Below are 20517 nucleotides of genomic sequence, written 5' to 3'. Positions count from 1 at the left end.
GACATGAGATAACAGCAGTGGGGAGGATGCAGGTGACATGGGGTAACAGCAGTGGGGAGGATGCAGGTGACATGGGGTAACAGCAGTGGGGAGGATGCAGGTGACATGAGATAACAGCAGTGGGGAGGATGCAGGTGACATGAGATAACAGCAGTGGGGAGGATACAGGTGACATGAGATAACAGCAGTGGGGAGGATGCAGGTGACATGGGGTAACAGCAGTGGGGAGGATGCAGGTGACATGAGATAACAGCAGTGGGGAGGATGCAGGTGACATGGGGTAACAGCAGTGGGGAGGAACAGGTGACATGAGATAACAGCAGTGGGGAGGATACAGGTGACATGAGATAACAGCAGTGGGGAGGATGCAGGTGACATGGGGTAACAGCAGTGGGGAGGATGCAGGTGACATGGGGTAACAGCAGTGGGGAGGATGCAGGTGACATGGGGTAACAGCAGTGGGGAGGATGCAGGTGACATGGGGTAACAGCAGTGGGGAGGATGCAGGTGACATGGGGTAACAGCAGTGGGGAGGATACAGGTGACATGAGATAACAGCAGTGGGGAGGATACAGGTGACATGAGATAACAGCAGTGGGGAGGATGCAGGTGACATGGGGTAACAGCAGTGGGGAGGATACAGGTGACATGGGGTAACAGCAGTGGGGAGGATGCAGGTGACATGGGGTAACAGTGGGGAGGATGCAGGTGACATGGGGTAACAGTGGGGAGGATACAGGTGACATGAGGTAACAGCAGTGGGGAGGATGCAGGTGACATGGGGTAACAGCAGTGGGGAGGATGCAGGTGACATGAGATAACAGCAGTGGGGAGGATGCAGGTGACATGAGATAACAGCAGTGGGGAGGATGCAGGTGACATGAGATAACAGCAGTGGGGAGGATACAGGTGACATGAGGTAACAGCAGTGGGGAGGATGCAGGTGACATGGGGTAACAGCAGTGGGGAGGATGCAGGTGACATGAGGTAACAGCAGTGGGGAGGATGCAGGTGACATGGGGTAACAGCAGTGGGGGAGGGCGCAGGTGACATGAGGTAACAGTGGGGAGCATACAGGTGACATGAGATAACAGCAGTGGGGAGGATACAGGTGACATGAGATAACAGCAGTGGGGAGGATGCAGGTGACATGGGGTAACAGCAGTGGGGAGGATGCAGGTGACATGGGGTAACAGCAGTGGGGAGGATGCAGGTGACATGAGATAACAGCAGTGGGGAGGATACAGGTGACATGAGATAACAGCAGTGGGGAGGATACAGGTGACATGAGATAACAGCAGTGGGGAGGATGCAGGTGACATGGGGTAACAGCAGTGGGGAGGATACAGGTGACATGGGGTAACAGCAGTGGGGAGGATGCAGGTGACATGGGGTAACAGTGGGGAGGATACAGGTGACATGGGGTAACAGCAGTGGGGAGGATGCAGGTGACATGAGGTAACAGCAGTGGGGAGGATACAGGTGACATGAGATAACAGCAGTGGGGAGGATGCAGGTGACATGGGGTAACAGCAGTGGGGAGGATACAGGTGACATGAGGTAACAGCAGTGGGGAGGATACAGGTGACATGGGGTAACAGTAATGGGGGCAACACAGGTGACATGGGGTAACAGCAGTGGGGGAGGATACAGGTGACATGGGGTAACAGCAGTGGGGAGGATGCAGGTGACATGGGGTAACAGCAGTGGGGAGGAACAGGTGACATGAGATAACAGCAGTGGGGAGGATACAGGTGACATGAGATAACAGCAGTGGGGAGGATGCAGGTGACATGGGGTAACAGCAGTGGGGAGGATGCAGGTGACATGGGGTAACAGCAGTGGGGAGGATACAGGTGACATGAGGTAACAGCAGTGGGGGAGGGCGCAGGTGACATGGGGTAACAGCAGTGGGGAGGATACAGGTGACATGGGGTAACAGCAGTGGGGGAGGATACAGGTGACATGGGGTAACAGCAGTGGGGAGGATACAGGTGGCATGGGGTAACAGCAGTGGGGAGGATACAGGTGACATGGGGTAACAGCAGTGGGGAGGATGCAGGTGACATGAGATAACAGCAGTGGGGAGGATACAGGTGACATGAGATAACAGCAGTGGGGAGGATGCAGGTGACATGGGGTAACAGCAGTGGGGAGGATGCAGGTGACATGGGGGTAACAGCAGTGGGGAGGATGCAGGTGACATGGGGTAACAGCAGTGGGGAGGATGCAGGTGACATGGGGTAACAGCAGTGGGGAGGATGCAGGTGACATGGGGTAACAGCAGTGGGGAGGATGCAGGTGACATGGGGTAACAGCAGTGGGGAGGATGCAGGTGACATGGGGTAACAGCAGTGGGGAGGATACAGGTGACATGAGGTAACAGCAGTGGGGAGGATGCAGGTGACATGAGATAACAGCAGTGGGGAGGATACAGGTGACATGAGGTAACAGCAGTGGGGAGGATGCAGGTGACATGAGGTAACAGCAGTGGGGAGGATGCAGGTGACATGGGGTAACAGCAGTGGGGGAGGGCGCAGGTGACATGAGGTAACAGTGGGGAGGATACAGGTGACATGAGATAACAGCAGTGGGGAGGATACAGGTGACATGAGATAACAGCAGTGGGGAGGATGCAGGTGACATGGGGTAACAGCAGTGGGGAGGATGCAGGTGACATGAGGTAACAGCAGTGGGGAGGATGCAGGTGACATGGGGTAACAGCAGTGGGGGAGGGCGCAGGTGACATGAGGTAACAGTGGGGAGGATACAGGTGACATGAGATAACAGCAGTGGGGAGGATACAGGTGACATGAGATAACAGCAGTGGGGAGGATGCAGGTGACATGGGGTAACAGCAGTGGGGAGGATGCAGGTGACATGGGGTAACAGCAGTGGGGAGGATGCAGGTGACATGAGATAACAGCAGTGGGGAGGATGCAGGTGACATGAGATAACAGCAGTGGGGAGGATACAGGTGACATGAGATAACAGCAGTGGGGAGGATGCAGGTGACATGGGGTAACAGCAGTGGGGAGGATGCAGGTGACATGAGATAACAGCAGTGGGGAGGATGCAGGTGACATGGGGTAACAGCAGTGGGGAGGAACAGGTGACATGAGATAACAGCAGTGGGGAGGATACAGGTGACATGAGATAACAGCAGTGGGGAGGATGCAGGTGACATGGGGTAACAGCAGTGGGGAGGATGCAGGTGACATGGGGTAACAGCAGTGGGGAGGATGCAGGTGACATGGGGTAACAGCAGTGGGGAGGATGCAGGTGACATGGGGTAACAGCAGTGGGGAGGATGCAGGTGACATGGGGTAACAGCAGTGGGGAGGATACAGGTGACATGAGATAACAGCAGTGGGGAGGATACAGGTGACATGAGATAACAGCAGTGGGGAGGATGCAGGTGACATGGGGTAACAGCAGTGGGGAGGATACAGGTGACATGGGGTAACAGCAGTGGGGAGGATGCAGGTGACATGGGGTAACAGTGGGGAGGATGCAGGTGACATGGGGTAACAGTGGGGAGGATACAGGTGACATGAGGTAACAGCAGTGGGGAGGATGCAGGTGACATGGGGTAACAGCAGTGGGGAGGATGCAGGTGACATGAGATAACAGCAGTGGGGAGGATGCAGGTGACATGAGATAACAGCAGTGGGGAGGATGCAGGTGACATGAGATAACAGCAGTGGGGAGGATACAGGTGACATGAGGTAACAGCAGTGGGGAGGATGCAGGTGACATGGGGTAACAGCAGTGGGGAGGATGCAGGTGACATGAGGTAACAGCAGTGGGGAGGATGCAGGTGACATGGGGTAACAGCAGTGGGGGAGGGCGCAGGTGACATGAGGTAACAGTGGGGAGCATACAGGTGACATGAGATAACAGCAGTGGGGAGGATACAGGTGACATGAGATAACAGCAGTGGGGAGGATGCAGGTGACATGGGGTAACAGCAGTGGGGAGGATGCAGGTGACATGGGGTAACAGCAGTGGGGAGGATGCAGGTGACATGAGATAACAGCAGTGGGGAGGATACAGGTGACATGAGATAACAGCAGTGGGGAGGATACAGGTGACATGAGATAACAGCAGTGGGGAGGATGCAGGTGACATGGGGTAACAGCAGTGGGGAGGATACAGGTGACATGGGGTAACAGCAGTGGGGAGGATGCAGGTGACATGGGGTAACAGTGGGGAGGATACAGGTGACATGGGGTAACAGCAGTGGGGAGGATGCAGGTGACATGAGGTAACAGCAGTGGGGAGGATACAGGTGACATGAGATAACAGCAGTGGGGAGGATGCAGGTGACATGGGGTAACAGCAGTGGGGAGGATACAGGTGACATGAGGTAACAGCAGTGGGGAGGATACAGGTGACATGGGGTAACAGTAATGGGGGCAACACAGGTGACATGGGGTAACAGCAGTGGGGGAGGATACAGGTGACATGGGGTAACAGCAGTGGGGAGGATGCAGGTGACATGGGGTAACAGCAGTGGGGAGGAACAGGTGACATGAGATAACAGCAGTGGGGAGGATACAGGTGACATGAGATAACAGCAGTGGGGAGGATGCAGGTGACATGGGGTAACAGCAGTGGGGAGGATGCAGGTGACATGGGGTAACAGCAGTGGGGAGGATACAGGTGACATGAGGTAACAGCAGTGGGGGAGGGCGCAGGTGACATGGGGTAACAGCAGTGGGGAGGATACAGGTGACATGGGGTAACAGCAGTGGGGGAGGATACAGGTGACATGGGGTAACAGCAGTGGGGAGGATACAGGTGGCATGGGGTAACAGCAGTGGGGAGGATACAGGTGACATGGGGTAACAGCAGTGGGGAGGATGCAGGTGACATGAGATAACAGCAGTGGGGAGGATACAGGTGACATGAGATAACAGCAGTGGGGAGGATACAGGTGACATGAGATAACAGCAGTGGGGAGGATGCAGGTGACATGGGGTAACAGCAGTGGGGAGGATACAGGTGACATGGGGTAACAGCAGTGGGGAGGATGCAGGTGACATGGGGTAACAGCAGTGGGGAGGATGCAGGTGACATGGGGTAACAGTGGGGAGGATACAGGTGACATGAGGTAACAGCAGTGGGGAGGATGCAGGTGACATGGGGTAACAGCAGTGGGGAGGATGCAGGTGACATGAGGTAACAGTGGGGAGGATACAGGTGACATGAGGTAACAGCAGTGGGGAGGATGCAGGTGACATGGGGTAACAGCAGTGGGGGAGGGCGCAGGTGACATGAGGTAACAGTGGGGAGGATACAGGTGACATGAGATAACAGCAGTGGGGAGGATACAGGTGACATGAGATAACAGCAGTGGGGAGGATGCAGGTGACATGGGGTAACAGCAGTGGGGAGGATGCAGGTGACATGGGGTAACAGCAGTGGGGGAGGGCGCAGGTGACATGAGGTAACAGTGGGGAGGATACAGGTGACATGAGATAACAGCAGTGGGGAGGATACAGGTGACATGAGATAACAGCAGTGGGGAGGATGCAGGTGACATGGGGTAACAGCAGTGGGGAGGATGCAGGTGACATGGGGTAACAGCAGTGGGGAGGATGCAGGTGACATGGGGTAACAGCAGTGGGGAGGATGCAGGTGACATGAGATAACAGCAGTGGGGAGGATACAGGTGACATGAGATAACAGCAGTGGGGAGGATACAGGTGACATGAGATAACAGCAGTGGGGAGGATGCAGGTGACATGGGGTAACAGCAGTGGGGAGGATGCAGGTGACATGGGGTAACAGCAGTGGGGAGGATGCAGGTGACATGGGGTAACAGTGGGGAGGATACAGGTGACATGGGGTAACAGCAGTGGGGAGGATGCAGGTGACATGAGGTAACAGCAGTGGGGAGGATACAGGTGACATGAGATAACAGCAGTGGGGAGGATGCAGGTGACATGGGGTAACAGCAGTGGGGAGGATACAGGTGACATGAGGTAACAGCAGTGGGGAGGATACAGGTGACATGGGGTAACAGTAATGGGGGCAACACAGGTGACATGGGGTAACAGCAGTGGGGGAGGATACAGGTGACATGGGGTAACAGCAGTGGGGAGGATGCAGGTGACATGGGGTAACAGCAGTGGGGAGGAACAGGTGACATGAGATAACAGCAGTGGGGAGGATACAGGTGACATGAGATAACAGCAGTGGGGAGGATGCAGGTGACATTGGGTAACAGCAGTGGGGAGGATGCAGGTGACATGGGGTAACAGCAGTGGGGAGGATACAGGTGACATGAGGTAACAGCAGTGGGGGAGGGCGCAGGTGACATGGGGTAACAGCAGTGGGGAGGATACAGGTGACATGGGGTAACAGCAGTGGGGAGGATACAGGTGACATGGGGTAACAGCAGTGGGGGAGGATACAGGTGACATGGGGTAACAGCAGTGGGGAGGATACAGGTGGCATGGGGTAACAGCAGTGGGGAGGATACAGGTGGCATGGGGTAACAGCAGTGGGGAGGATACAGGTGGCATGGGGTAACAGTAATGGGGGCAACACAGGTGACATGGGGTAACAGCAGTGGGGGAGGATACAGGTGACATGGGGTAACAGCAGTGGGGGAGGATACAGGTGACATGGGGTAACAGCAGTGGGGAGGATACAGGTGGCATGGGGTAACAGCAGTGGGGGAGGATACAGGTGACATGGGGTAACAGCAGTGGGGAGGATACAGGTGGCATGGGGTAACAGCAGTGGGGAGGATACAGGTGGCATGGGGTAACAGCAGTGGGGAGGATACAGGTGGCATGGGGTAACAGTAATGGGGGCAACACAGGTGACATGGGGTAACAGCAGTGGGGGAGGATACAGGTGACATGGGGTAACAGCAGTGGGGAGGATACAGGTGGCATGGGGTAACAGCAGTGGGGGAGGATACAGGTGACATGGGGTACCAGCAGTGGGGAGGATACAGGTGGCATGGGGTAACAGCAGTGGGGAGGATACAGGTGGCATGGGGTAACAGCAGTGGGGAGGATACAGGTGGCATGGGGTAACAGTAATGGGGGCAACACAGGTGACATGGGGTAACAGCAGTGGGGGAGGATACAGGTGACATGGGGTAACAGCAGTGGGGGAGGATACAGGTGACATGGGGTAACAGCAGTGGGGAGGATACAGGTGGCATGGGGTAACAGCAGTGGGGAGGATACAGGTGACATGGGGTAACAGTAATGGGGGCAACACAGGTGACATGGGGTAACAGCAGTGGGGGAGGATACAGGTGACATGAGGTAACAGTAATGGGGCAGCACAGGTGACATGGGGTAACAGCAGTGGGGAGGATACAGGTGACATGGGGTAACAGCAGTGGGGAGGATGCAGGTGACATGAGGTAACAGCAGTGGGGAGGATGCAGGTGACATGAGGTAACAGCAGTGGGGAGGATGCAGGTGACATGAGATAACAGCAGTGGGGAGGATACAGGTGACATGAGGTAACAGCAGTGGGGAGGATACAGGTGACATGGGGTAACAGCAGTGGGGAGGAACAGGTGACATGAGATAACAGCAGTGGGGAGGATACAGGTGACATGAGATAACAGCAGTGGGGAGGATACAGGTGACATGGGGTAACAGCAGTGGGGAGGATACAGGTGACATGGGGTAACAGCAGTGGGGAGGAACAGGTGACATGGGGTAACAGCAGTGGGGAGGATGCAGGTGACATGGGGTAACAGCAGTGGGGGAGGGCGCAGGTGACATGAGGTAACAGTGGGGAGGATACAGGTGACATGGGGTAACAGCAGTGGGGAGGATGCAGGTGACATGAGGTAACAGCAGTGGGGAGGATGCAGGTGACATGGGGTAACAGCAGTGGGGAGGATGCAGGTGACATGAGGTAACAGCAGTGGGGAGGATGCAGGTGACATGGGGTAACAGCAGTGGGGAGGATGCAGGTGACATGGGGTAACAGCAGTGGGGAGGAACAGGTGACATGAGATAACAGCAGTGGGGAGGATACAGGTGACATGAGATAACAGCAGTGGGGAGGATACAGGTGACATGGGGTAACAGCAGTGGGGAGGATCGCAGGTGACATGAGATAACAGCAGTGGGGAGGATACAGGTGACATGAGATAACAGCAGTGGGGAGGATACAGGTGACATGGGGTAACAGCAGTGGGGAGGAACAGGTGACATGAGATAACAGCAGTGGGGAGGATACAGGTGACATGAGATAACAGCAGTGGGGAGGATACAGGTGACATGGGGTAACAGCAGTGGGGAGGATGCAGGTGACATGGGGTAACAGCAGTGGGGAGGATACAGGTGACATGGGGTAACAGTGGGGAGGATACAGGTGACATGGGGTAACAGTGGGGAGGATACAGGTGACATGGGGTAACAGCAGTGGGGAGGATACAGGTGACATGGGGTAACAGCAGTGGGGAGGATACAGGTGACATGAGGTAACAGCAGTGGGGAGGATACAGGTGACATGGGGTAACAGCAGTGGGGAGGATACAGGTGACATGGGGTAACAGTGGGGAGGATACAGGTGACATGGGGTAACAGTGGGGAGGATACAGGTGACATGGGGTAACAGCAGTGGGGAGGATACAGGTGACATGGGGTAACAGCAGTGGGGAGGATACAGGTGACATGGGGTAACAGCAGTGGGGAGGATACAGGTGACATGGGGTAACAGCAGTGGGGAGGATGCAGGTGACATGAGGTAACAGCAATGGGGAGGATATAGGTGACGGAGGATGCAGGTGACATGAGGTAACAGCAGTGGGGAGGATACAGGTGACATGGGGTAACAGCAGTGGGGAGGATGCAGGTGACATAGGGTAACAGCAGTGGGGAGGATATAGGTGACGGAGGATGCAGGTGACATGAGGTAACAGCAGTGGGGAGGATACAGGTGACATGGGGTAACAGCAGTGAGGGAGGATACAGGTGACATGGGATAACAGCAGTGGGGGGATACAGGTGACATGGGGTAACAGCAGTGGGGGAGGGCGCAGGTGGCATGGGGTAACAGCAGTGGGGAGGGCACAGGTGGCATGGGGTAACAGCAGATGGGGAGGACGCAGGTGACATGGGGTAACAGCAGTAGGGGAGGGCGCAGGTGGCATTGGGTAACAGCAGCGGGGAGGATGCAGGTGACATGGGGTAACAGCAGTGGGGAGGATGCAGGTGACATGGGGTAACAGCAGTGGGGGAGGGCGCAGGTGACATGGGATAACAGCAGTGGGGAGGATACAGGTGGCATGGGGTAACAGCAGTGGGGAGGATACAGGTGGCATGGGATAACAGCAGTAGGGGAGGGCGCAGGTGACATGGGGTAACAGCAGTGGGGAGGGCGCAGGTGGCATTGGGTAACAGCAGTGGGGAGGATGCAGGTGACATGGGGTAACAGCTGTGGGGAGGATGCAGGTGACATGGGGTAACAGCAGTGGGGGAGGGCGCAGGTGACATGGGGTAACAGCAGTGGGGAGGATACAGGTGACATGGGGTAACAGCAGTGGGGGAGGATACAGGTGGCATGGGGTAACAGCAGTGGGGGAGGATACAGGTGGCATGGGGTAACAGCAGTGGGGAGGATACAGGTGGCATGGGGTAACAGCAGTGGGGGAGGGCACAGGTGGCATATAAGAGATTGAGTTGATGGTAATGTATCACTGATGATTGTGATTCTCTGGTAGGAGTCGGTCAGTTTCGATGAGATTGCTGTGGTCTTCTCAGAGGATGAGTGGGGGCGTCTAGATGATGAGCAGCGCAACCTTTATAAACAAGTCATGTTGGACAATTACCAGACGCTGGTCTCTGTGTGTAAGTTGTTTATCATACTGGTCTCACGTGTTCTGCAGCGTGTAGGGATTTATAACGTGAACTCAGGTTCCTGTCATCAACCCCAGAGCATAGGAGCACATGGTGTGCGTAATGGAGAGCAAGGCCCTGAAATGTCCATTTATGGGGTGTCATAGTAAAATAAAATTCTGAAGACGCTCCATCGGCCGGGTGCTCTCGATTAATCCATTGCAAATCTTCAGGCTGCTCCGCATGCGTCAGGAATGAGGGCGCCCATCCGGCCCCATCCCCGAACCGGGCTGCCCCCAGGAAGGATGCTTACAAAGTAGTTAAGTAACGCATCCTGAGACCATTCATTTGTGGGGTTACTTCTCAGCCAAGGGAGTGGGATCACTCACAATTTTGCCTAAGAACAGCAGCCATGAATATAGAATGATACCAAAATATCCTCCAAGAGCAACTTCTCCCAACCATCCAAGAACAGTTTGGTGAGGAACAATGGCCTTCTCCAGCATGATGGAGCACCTTTCCATAAGGCAAAAGTGATAACTAAGTGGCTCGGGGAACAAAACATCAAAATTTTGGGTCCATGGCCAGGGAACTCCCCAGACCTTAATCCCATTGGGAACTTGTGGTCAATCCTCAAGAGGCGGGTGGGCAAACAAAACCCCACAAATTCTGACACACTCCAAGCAATGATGAGGTAAGAATGGGCGGCCACCTGTCAATATGTGGCCCAGAAGGTGAGTGACAGCTGCCAGGGCCAATTGCAGAGGTCTGGAAAAAGAAGGGTCAACACTGCAAATACTGACTCTTTGTATAAACTTTATGTAATAATCAATAAAAGCCTCTGACACTTATGTAATGCTGTAATGTTACCTCAGTATACCATAGTAACATCTGACACTTATGTCATGCTGTAATTATACATCAGTATACCATAGTAACATCTGACACTTATGTAATGCTGTAATTATACATCAGTATACCATAGTAACATCTGACACTTATGTAATGCTGTAATGTTACCTCAGTATACCATAGTAACATCTGACACTTATGTAATGCTGTAATGTTACCTCAGTATACCATAGTAACATCTGACACTTATGTAATGCTGTAATGTTACCTCAGTATACCATAGTAACATCTAACACTTATGTAATGCTACCTCAGTATACCATAGTAACATCTAACACTTATGTAATGCTGTAATGTTACCTCAATATACCACAGTAACATCTGACACTTATGTAATGCTACGTCAGTATACTATAGTAACATCTAACACTTATGTAATGTTACTATGGTATGCTGATGTAGCATTACATGTGTCAGATGTTACTATGATTTACTGAGGTAATATTACAGCATTACATAAGTGTCAGATGTTACTATGGTATACTGAGGTAGCATTACATAAGTGTCAGATGTTACTGTGGTATACTGAGGTCTCAATACAGCATTACATAAGTGTCAGATGTTACTATGGTATACTGACGTAGCATCTGACACTTATGTCATGCTGTAATATTACCTCAGTATACATAGTAACATCTGACACTTATGTAATGTTACCTCAGTATACCATAGTAACATCTGACACTTGTGTAATATTACCTCAGTGTACCATAGTAACATCTGACACTTATGTCATGCTGTCATGTTACCTCAGTATACCATAGTAACATCTGACACTTATGTAATGCTGTAATATAACCTCAGTATACCATAGTAACATCTGACACTTATATAATGCTGTAATGTTACCTCTGTATACCATAGTAACATCTGACACTTATGTAATGCTGTAATGTTACCTCAGTATACCATAGTAACATCTGACACTTATGTAATGTTACCTCAGTATACCATAGTAACATCTGACACTTATGTAATGCTGTAATATAACCTCAGTATACCATAGTAACATCTGACACTTATATAATGCTGTAATGTTACCTCAGTATACCATAGTAACCTCTGACACTTATGTAATGCTGTAATGTTACCTCTGTATACCATAGTAACATCTGACACTTATGTAATGCTGTAATGTTACCTCATTATACCATAGTAACATCTGACACTTATATAATGCTACCTCAATATACCATAGTAACATCTGACACTTATATAATGCTACCTCAGTATACCATAGTAACATCTGACACTTATGTAATGCTACCTCATTATACCATAGTAACATCTGACACTTATGTAATGTTACCTCAGTATATCATAGTAACATCTGACACTTATGTAATATTACCTCAGTATACCATAGTAACATCTGACACTTATGTCATGCTGTAATTATACATCAGTATACCATAGTAACATCTGACACTTATGTAATGCTGTAATTATACATCAGTATACCATAGTAACATCTGACACTTATGTAATGCTGTGATGTTACCTCAGTATACCATAGTAACATCTGACACTTATGTAATGCTGTAATTCTACATCAGTATACCATAGTAACATCTGACACTTATGTAATGCTGTAATTATACATCAGTATACCATAGTAACATCTGACACTTATGTAATGCTGTAATATAACCTCAGTATACCATAGTAACATCTGACACTTATATAATGCTGTAATGTTACCTCAGTATACCATAGTAACCTCTGACACTTATGTAATGCTGTAATGTTACCTCTGTATACCATAGTAACATCTGACACTTATGTAATGCTGTAATGTTACCTCATTATACCATAGTAACATCTGACACTTATATAATGCTACCTCAGTATACCATAGTAACATCTGACACTTATATAATGCTACCTCAGTATACCATAGTAACATCTGACACTTATGTAATGCTACCTCATTATACCATAGTAACATCTGACACTTATGTAATGCTACCTCAGTATACCATAGTAACATCTGACACTTATGTAATATTACCTCAGTATACCATAGTAACATCTGACACTTATGTCATGCTGTAATTATACATCAGTATACCATAGTAACATCTGACACTTATGTAATGCTGTGATGTTACCTCAGTATACCATAGTAACATCTGACACTTATGTAATGCTGTAATTCTACATCAGTATACCATAGTAACATCTGACACTTATGTAATGCTGTAATTATACATCAGTATACCATAGTAACATCTGACACTTATGTAATGCTGTAATTATACATCAGTATACCATAGTAACATCTGACACTTATGTAATGTTACCTCAGTATACCATAGTAACATCTGACACTTATGTAATGTTACCTCAGTATACCATAGTAACATCTGACACTTATGTAATGCTGTAATGTTACCTCAGTATACTATAGTAACATCTGACACTTATGAAATGCTGTAATGTTACCTCAGTATTCCATAGTAACATCTGACACTTATGTAATGCTACCTCAGTATACCATAGTAACATCTGACACTTATGTAATGCTGTAATGTTACCTTAGTATACCATAGTAACATCTGACACTTATGTCATGCTGTAATATTACCTCAGTATATATAGTAACATCTGACACTTATGTAATGCTGTAATGTTACCTCAGTATACCATATTAACATCTGACACTTATGTCATGCTGTAATGTTACCTCAGTATACCATAGTAACATCTGACACTTATGTCATGCTGTCATGTTACCTAGGTATACCATAGTAACATCTGACACTTATGTAATGCTGTAATGTTACCTCAGTATACCATAGTAACATCTGACACTTATGAAATGCTGTAATGTTACCTCAGTATTCCATAGTAACATCTGACACTTATGTAATGCTACCTCAGTATACCATAGTAACATCTGACACTTATGTCATGCTGTAATATTACCTCAGTATACATAGTAACATCTGACACTTATGTAATGCTACCTCAGTATACCATAGTAACATCTGACACTTATGTAATATTACCTCAGTATACCATAGTAACATCTGACACTTATGTCATGCTGTAATTATACATCAGTATACCATAGTAACATCTGACACTTATGTAATGCTGTAATTATACATCAGTATACCATAGTAACATCTGACACTTATGTAATGCTGTGATGTTACCTCAGTATACCATAGTAACATCTGACACTTATGTAATGCTGTAATTCTACATCAGTATACCATAGTAACATCTGACACTTATGTAATGCTGTAATTATACATCAGTATACCATAGTAACATCTGACACTTATGTAATGCTGTAATTATACATCAGTATACCATAGTAACATCTGACACTTATGTAATGCTGTAATGTTACCTCAGTATACCATAGTAACATCTGACACTTATGTAATGCTGTAATTCTACATCAGTATACCATAGTAACATCTGACACTTATGTAATGCTGTAATGTTACCTCAGTATACTATAGTAACATCTGACACTTATGTAATGTTACCTCAGTATACCATAGTAACATCTGACACTTATGTAATGCTGTAATGTTACCTCAGTATACCATAGTAACATCTGACACTTATGTAATGCTGTAATGTTACCTCAGTATACCATAGTAACATCTGACACTTATGTAATGCTACCTCAGTATACCATAGTAACATCTGACACTTATGTAATGCTACCTCAGTATTCCATAGTAACATCTGACAAATAGGTCTAATAACACTGAAGCAGTAGACTTTGTGAAAACTAATACTTGTGTCATTCTCATTACTTCTGGCCATGGCTGTACAGCTTTTGTTTTAAGCACAGCGAGAGGGAAGAGAGTGCAGATTTCTTAGTGACCTCTCTGCGATGTAAAAGTGTATATTACCCTAATATTGTCTCCTGTCACTAGGTGAGCCTACAGTCATATCCAAAATACAGAGAGGACATGAACCTTGGATGAACAGCGGCTGGAGTGTGGATGGGGTGCACTTAGCAGGTGTGTTTCCATATAAAGAGCCACTTTTCCTATTGTGCGTAATGAGATTACTGGGGAGTTGGTGCTTTTCTTGTTTAGCGGAGGGATTTTTCCTGCTACTCTAAAACATCTCAATGCATGTTAGGGACACCTAGGATTGTCCCCTCTCCTGATTCATTTACCACATAAATGAGGCTGGAATGGACTGAGTGCAGAGAAGGGACTTATTGCGGGCAGGACCTCAGTGGGACACATCTACCGCTAGACCCACAACAATGCTCTACACCTACCTTAAGTACATGCTTGTACACAATATAAAATACACTGCAGAGCTGGCTTTTTCCACTTCGTATTTGAGGCTCGATAATCCGTAGTTCAAAATCCAAAGAAGACTACAGTCCCCAGGGATAATGCAGGTTGTACCCTGAGGAATTTATTTTACTAAATCAATAGAAGAAAACCTCATCCACAGCAGAACTATTCAGTAACACACGCTGCCAACCTCCATATACTGACGCCCCTCTGCGGGTCCTCCATATACTGACGCCCCGGAGCAGTGTGGGTCACATTACTGTTTGAGTAATGGCTTGTGGTTCCCCAGCTAGTCTATCACAGTAATACACAAGCCGCCCTCTGCCTGTCCTCCATATACTGACCCCGGAGCAGTTTGGGTCACATTACTGTAGGAGTAATGGCTTGTCGTTCCCCGGCTAGTCTATCACAGTAATACACAAGCCGCCCTCTGCCTGTCCCCCATATACTGACGCCCCGGAGCAGTGTGGGTCACATTACTGTAGGAGTAATGGCTTGTGGTTCCCCAGCTAGTCTATCACAGTAATACACAAGCCGCCCTCTGCGTGTCCTCCATATACTGACGCCCCGGAGCAGTGTGGGTCACATTACTGTAGGAGTAATGGCTTGTGGTTCCCCAGCTAGTCTATCACAGTAATACACAAGCCGCCCTCTGCCTGTCCCCCATATACTGACGTCCCGGAGCAGTGTGGGTCACATTACTGTAGGAGTAATGGCTTGTGGTTCCCCAGCTAGTCTATCACAGTAATACACAAGCCGCCCTCTGCCTGTCCTCCATACACTGACTCCCCGGAGCAGTGTGGGTCACATTACTGTAGGAGTAATGACTTGTGGTTCCCCGGCTAGTCTATCACAGTAATACACAAGCCGCCCTCTGCCTGTCCTCCATATACTGACGCCCCGGAGCAGTGTGGGTCACATTACTGTAGGAGTAATGGCTTGTGGTTCCCCGGCTAGTCTATCACAGTAATACACAATCGCCCTCTTCAGATTAAGGGCCTGATTCAGAATTCCCGGTAAACCGCACGTAATGGCGAAGTTTGCGTAGTCGATCTATTATTTGCTGCTATATATGTGAAATATGCTGAGAACCCGTACAGCGCTTGTTACCCTGAGCGTACAAACAAATGCGCTGTTGTGTACAGAGCCGATGGTAACAGAAATGATGATTTAAAACGATGGCGTTTCTGCGCTATGTTTTACTACATTTTACATCCATTTTCCTAGCAGTTGTATTTGGCCTCATAATGTCTGCGCCCTACAGATACCCATGAAATCATGGCACAGGCGACACCATGTAACCTCATAGCGTCTGTCACTGTGACTTGGAGCATAGTAAATACAATTCCTGTGTTGTCTCACTTCTTCTTTTCCCATCACACAGATATCGCTTCTCTGTATGATGCAGCGCAGAGTCCAGGTGACCACAATTCACAGTTGAATAAGAAGAATAAAGGTGGTTTTCTGCCTCCATCCGTGGACAGGTCTCAGAGGGCCGCACTGGACAAGTCTTTTGAAAGGACAGTAAAAAATCACAGAGAGCTAATTGTGCGTCTGCAGAAATTACCAGGAGCAGAGGAAGCCACAATCTCTAAGCAGGGACTGGGTTCCAGAGTATTGTCTGTGAGTGACCATCCGCGGATCTCGGGGCCTGCGGAGAGCAGTGTACAGGTTCATCACTTCAACACCACCTCGCTTAGCAAAAGGCAGTGCCGGCACCATATAAGATCAAAATTAAATGTTACAATAATAAAGTGGTCAGAGCAGCCAGATCATATGCGGAGCGTCACCCGTTCCGGAGATGAGATCAGAGACTCCTCTTCTGTTTATGCAGGTGGGAGTGTAGAGAACTCTCTGCGTAAACACCAGGGACATCCCACAGCAAGTGGCAAAATGAAAACAAAACAGGTGCAACTGTCCGAAAATGTGAGTAGAACTCGGCTTCAAAAGAAATTACAATCAAAAATAATTAGTTCTACAAAAATGTCAGAATCTGCTCGTGGTGTTCCTCAAATTCACCCCAAACTGACAGAAACAATAAAAAGTACAAGTAGAACAGCGGAAACAGATGAAGTGCATTATGAGAAAACTGCCGTACCTGGAGAGTCAGGGGAACCGCAAGTTACCACGAGCAGTGTTGGCTCAGATCTGCAGGTCTATCCATCCAGATTTCATGTTCACCAAGCTCTGGAAAGTAATGACCTGGCGTTTGGACAAAATGCTGTTATCAAGAAAAAGAAGTTGGCTTTCCGGGTTGTCTCTTCAGGGACATGCACGAAAGACGAGAAATTATGTAATAGAGAAATCAAGAAAAAGGCTCACCTGTCTAGAACCAAGGCTCAATCTGAAATAAATGTTACTTTAAGTGAGAAGGTTGTAACCAAAACAAGAGAGTCACAAGGCAGTCACCTTAATTCTTTGTTGTCAAGAAGTCCCACTAATAGTGAGCAAGATTCCAGTGGTCAGACTGTTGGTTATAAACTAGTTCCATCTGAAAACCAAATGCCTGATACAAAAAGTACCAACACGCTAGAAGCATGTTCTAAAGGTGAGAACTTTAGGCTTGTTTTAGTGAACACCCCCAAACGGTCAAGAAACCGTGTTCATCTGAAGAAAAATGTGCGTAGGAGAACAAGTGATTCACTATGCAAGATAAAATCAATTTCTGCTGGTGACCGGAAGAAACCAATGGTCACCTACCCTGGAAAGCGACCTTGTACCTGTGTGCTGGACACTGAGAAACCTGAGCCGTGCACAGATAGGGCTGAGGAGCGAAACGCGCTTACCGGAGTGAGATGTGTGCTGGACACAAAGAAATCTGAGCTGTGCACAGATAGGGTTGAGGAGCGATGTGTGCTGGACACTGAGAAACATGAGCTGTGCATAGATAGGGCTGAGGAGCGAAACGCGCTTACCGGAGTGAGATGTGTGCTGGGCACTGAGAAACCTGAGCAGTGCACAGATAGGGCTGAGGAGCGAAATGCGCTTACCAGAGTGAGATGTGTGGTGGATACTGAGAAATCTGAGCTGCGCACAGATAGGGCTGAGAAGCGAAACGCGCTTACTGGAGTGAGATGTGTGCTGGATACTGAGAAACCTGAGCTGTGCACAGATAGGGCTGAGAAGCGAAACGCGCTTACTGGAGTGAGATGTGTGCTGGATACTGAGAAACCTGAGCTGTGCACAGATAGGGCTGAGGAGCGAAACGCGCTTACTGGAGTGAGATGTGTGCTGGACACTGAGAAATCTGAGCTGTGCACAGATAGGGCTGGGCGGCAAAGTGCGCTTACCGGATTGAGAACAGATCTGAATTGCTTCTCTAATAATTGCAGTTTTCCAAAAGTAGAAGCTATTGAACCACATTCCATAAAGACCTGCTCCGTTCATACTGGTAGTTTAGGCAAAGTGCACACTAACCGCACGATATGTAAAAGTGTGGGGAGAAGAATTTGCAGCAATCAATATTCTGTTTGTAGGAAAAAATGCGAACATAAGAAATTAAATGATTTAGCCAAAAAGAAAGGCCGTCTGGTCAGATACAAGGGGAAACCTTTGAAAAGCAAAAGAAAAAACGTTACAAAGGTGGTCTGGGTCTCTGAGGAATGCAAGAAATGTAGGAAAAAATTCTCCGTTATGGTAAAGAAAACTCTCTATCGGCACAGTGGTCCCAATTGGAAGACACGCGTGTGTAACATTACACGGAAAAATAAAACATGTGTTGCGTGTAATAAAAGAATTAGTGCTAAAAGTGCGTCATCTAGAAAAGAGACGTATTCATGCAGTGACTGCGGTAAGCGCTTCCTCCAGCACGCGGTGCTGCTCCTCCATCAGAGAAGCCACACAGAAGAAAAGCTGCTGGTCTGTCCCAGCTGCGGGAAAAGGTTTGTCCAGCTCTCCCTGCTCATCTTACATCAGAAAACGCACAAGAACAAGAAGCCTTTTCAGTGTATGGACTGCGGCAATATGTTCTATAGTAAATCGCTCTTTGCCGAACATCAGCGGAGCCACAAAGAGGAGAAACCACATCACTGCTCGGATTGTGGGAAAGGCTTTGCTGATAGCACAACGCTTCTCATACATCAGCGAATTCATACAGGAGAGAAACCATTTAGCTGCAAAGACTGTGGCAAAAGCTTCAGTCAGCATTCAACGCTAGTTTCTCACCAACGGCTTCACACCGGCGAGAAGCCGTATGAATGCCGCCATTGTGGTAAACGATTCAGTGACCGTTCGGCTGCTGCCTGCCATCAGAGAACTCACACAGGGGACAAACCCTTCAGGTGTGAGGAGTGTGGCAAATGGTTTTCCCAAAGCTCCAACCTTCGAAAACACGAAAGGCTTCACACGGGACAGAAGCCATATGTGTGCGCTAAGTGCGGAAAAGCTTTCAATGAGTATACAAAGCTAAAATCCCATGAAAATGTGCATCTGAAGAAGGAAAACAGAGAGGCCAGCAAATAGGTTCTAGATGTGACAGTGATTCTATAAATGTCTCATTTCATGTAGAAGATGTAAATAGAGAATATTTTTCCAAATGCAAAATTTTAAGAACTATAAGGTTATTAAAGGTTTAATATATCGGAGATACCATAACTCAATAAAATGATGTAACATGACCTATATATGTTCTTCTTTCCTAACATACAGAATTATTAGGGTTCTTTCATGCCAAGCTCTGATTTGCTTGGCTGTATTCCACGGGGCGGCGCCTGTGGCTGTATTCCACGGGGCGGCGCCTGTGGCTGTATTCCACGGGGCGGCGCCTGTGGCTGTATTCCACGGGACGGCGCCTGTGGCTGTATTCCACGGGGGGGCGCCTGTGGCTGTATTAGCCTGTGGCTGTATTACACGGGGCGGCGCTTGTAGCTGTATTACACGGGGTGGCGCCTCTGGCTGTATTACACGGGGCGGCGCCTGTGGCTGTATTACACGGGGCAGGGCTTATGGCTGCATTAGCCTGTGGCTGTATTACACGGGGCGGCGCTTGTGGCTGTATTACACGGGGCGGCGCCTGTGGCTGTATTACACGGGGCAGGGCCTGTGGCTGTATTACACGGGGCAGCGCCTGTGGCTGTATTACACGGGGCAGGGCTTATGGCTGTATTAGCCTGTGGCTGTATTACACGGGGCGGCGCCTGTGGCTGTATTACACGGGGCAGGGCTTATGGCTGTATTAGCCTGTGGCTGTATTACCCGGGGCGGCGCCTGTGGCTGTATTACCCGGGGCGGCGCCTGTGGCTGTATTACCCGGGGCGGCGCTTGTGGCTGTATTACACGGGGCAGGGCTTATGGCTGTATTAGCCTGTGGCTGTATTACATGGGGCGGCGCCTGTGGCTGTATTACACGGGGCAGGGCTTATGGCTGTATTAGCCTTTGGCTGTATTACACGGGGCGGCGCCTGTGGCTGTATTACACGGGGCAGGGCCTGTGGTTGCATTACACGGGGCAGGGCCTGTGGTTGCATTACACGGGGCAGGGCCTGTGGTTGCATTACACG

At 49.0% G+C, this 20517-nt stretch overlaps 1 protein-coding gene across 1 annotated transcript in view; it reads left to right on the top strand.

Annotated features, from left to right (window-relative positions):
• LOC148442028 (uncharacterized) overlaps positions 1-19635 on the top strand; it is a 28345-nt gene extending 8710 nt beyond the window's left edge. Inside the window, exons 2-4 of the mRNA XM_088464339.1 lie at positions 9713-9839; positions 14642-14728; positions 16404-19635. Of these exons, the coding sequence (XP_088320465.1) occupies positions 9713-9839; positions 14642-14728; positions 16404-19480 (3291 nt within the window). The 3' untranslated portion in view covers positions 19481-19635. The remainder of the gene's footprint in view (positions 1-9712; positions 9840-14641; positions 14729-16403) is intronic.
• Positions 19636-20517: the final 882 nt, after the last annotated feature.

The sequence above is a fragment of the Taudactylus pleione genome, unplaced genomic scaffold (assembly GCF_031769625.1).
Source record: "Taudactylus pleione unplaced genomic scaffold, aTauple2 ptg001658l, whole genome shotgun sequence".
NCBI classification, from domain to species: Eukaryota; Metazoa; Chordata; class Amphibia; order Anura; family Myobatrachidae; genus Taudactylus; species Taudactylus pleione.
This window is presented reverse-complemented; position numbering and strand designations above follow the sequence as displayed.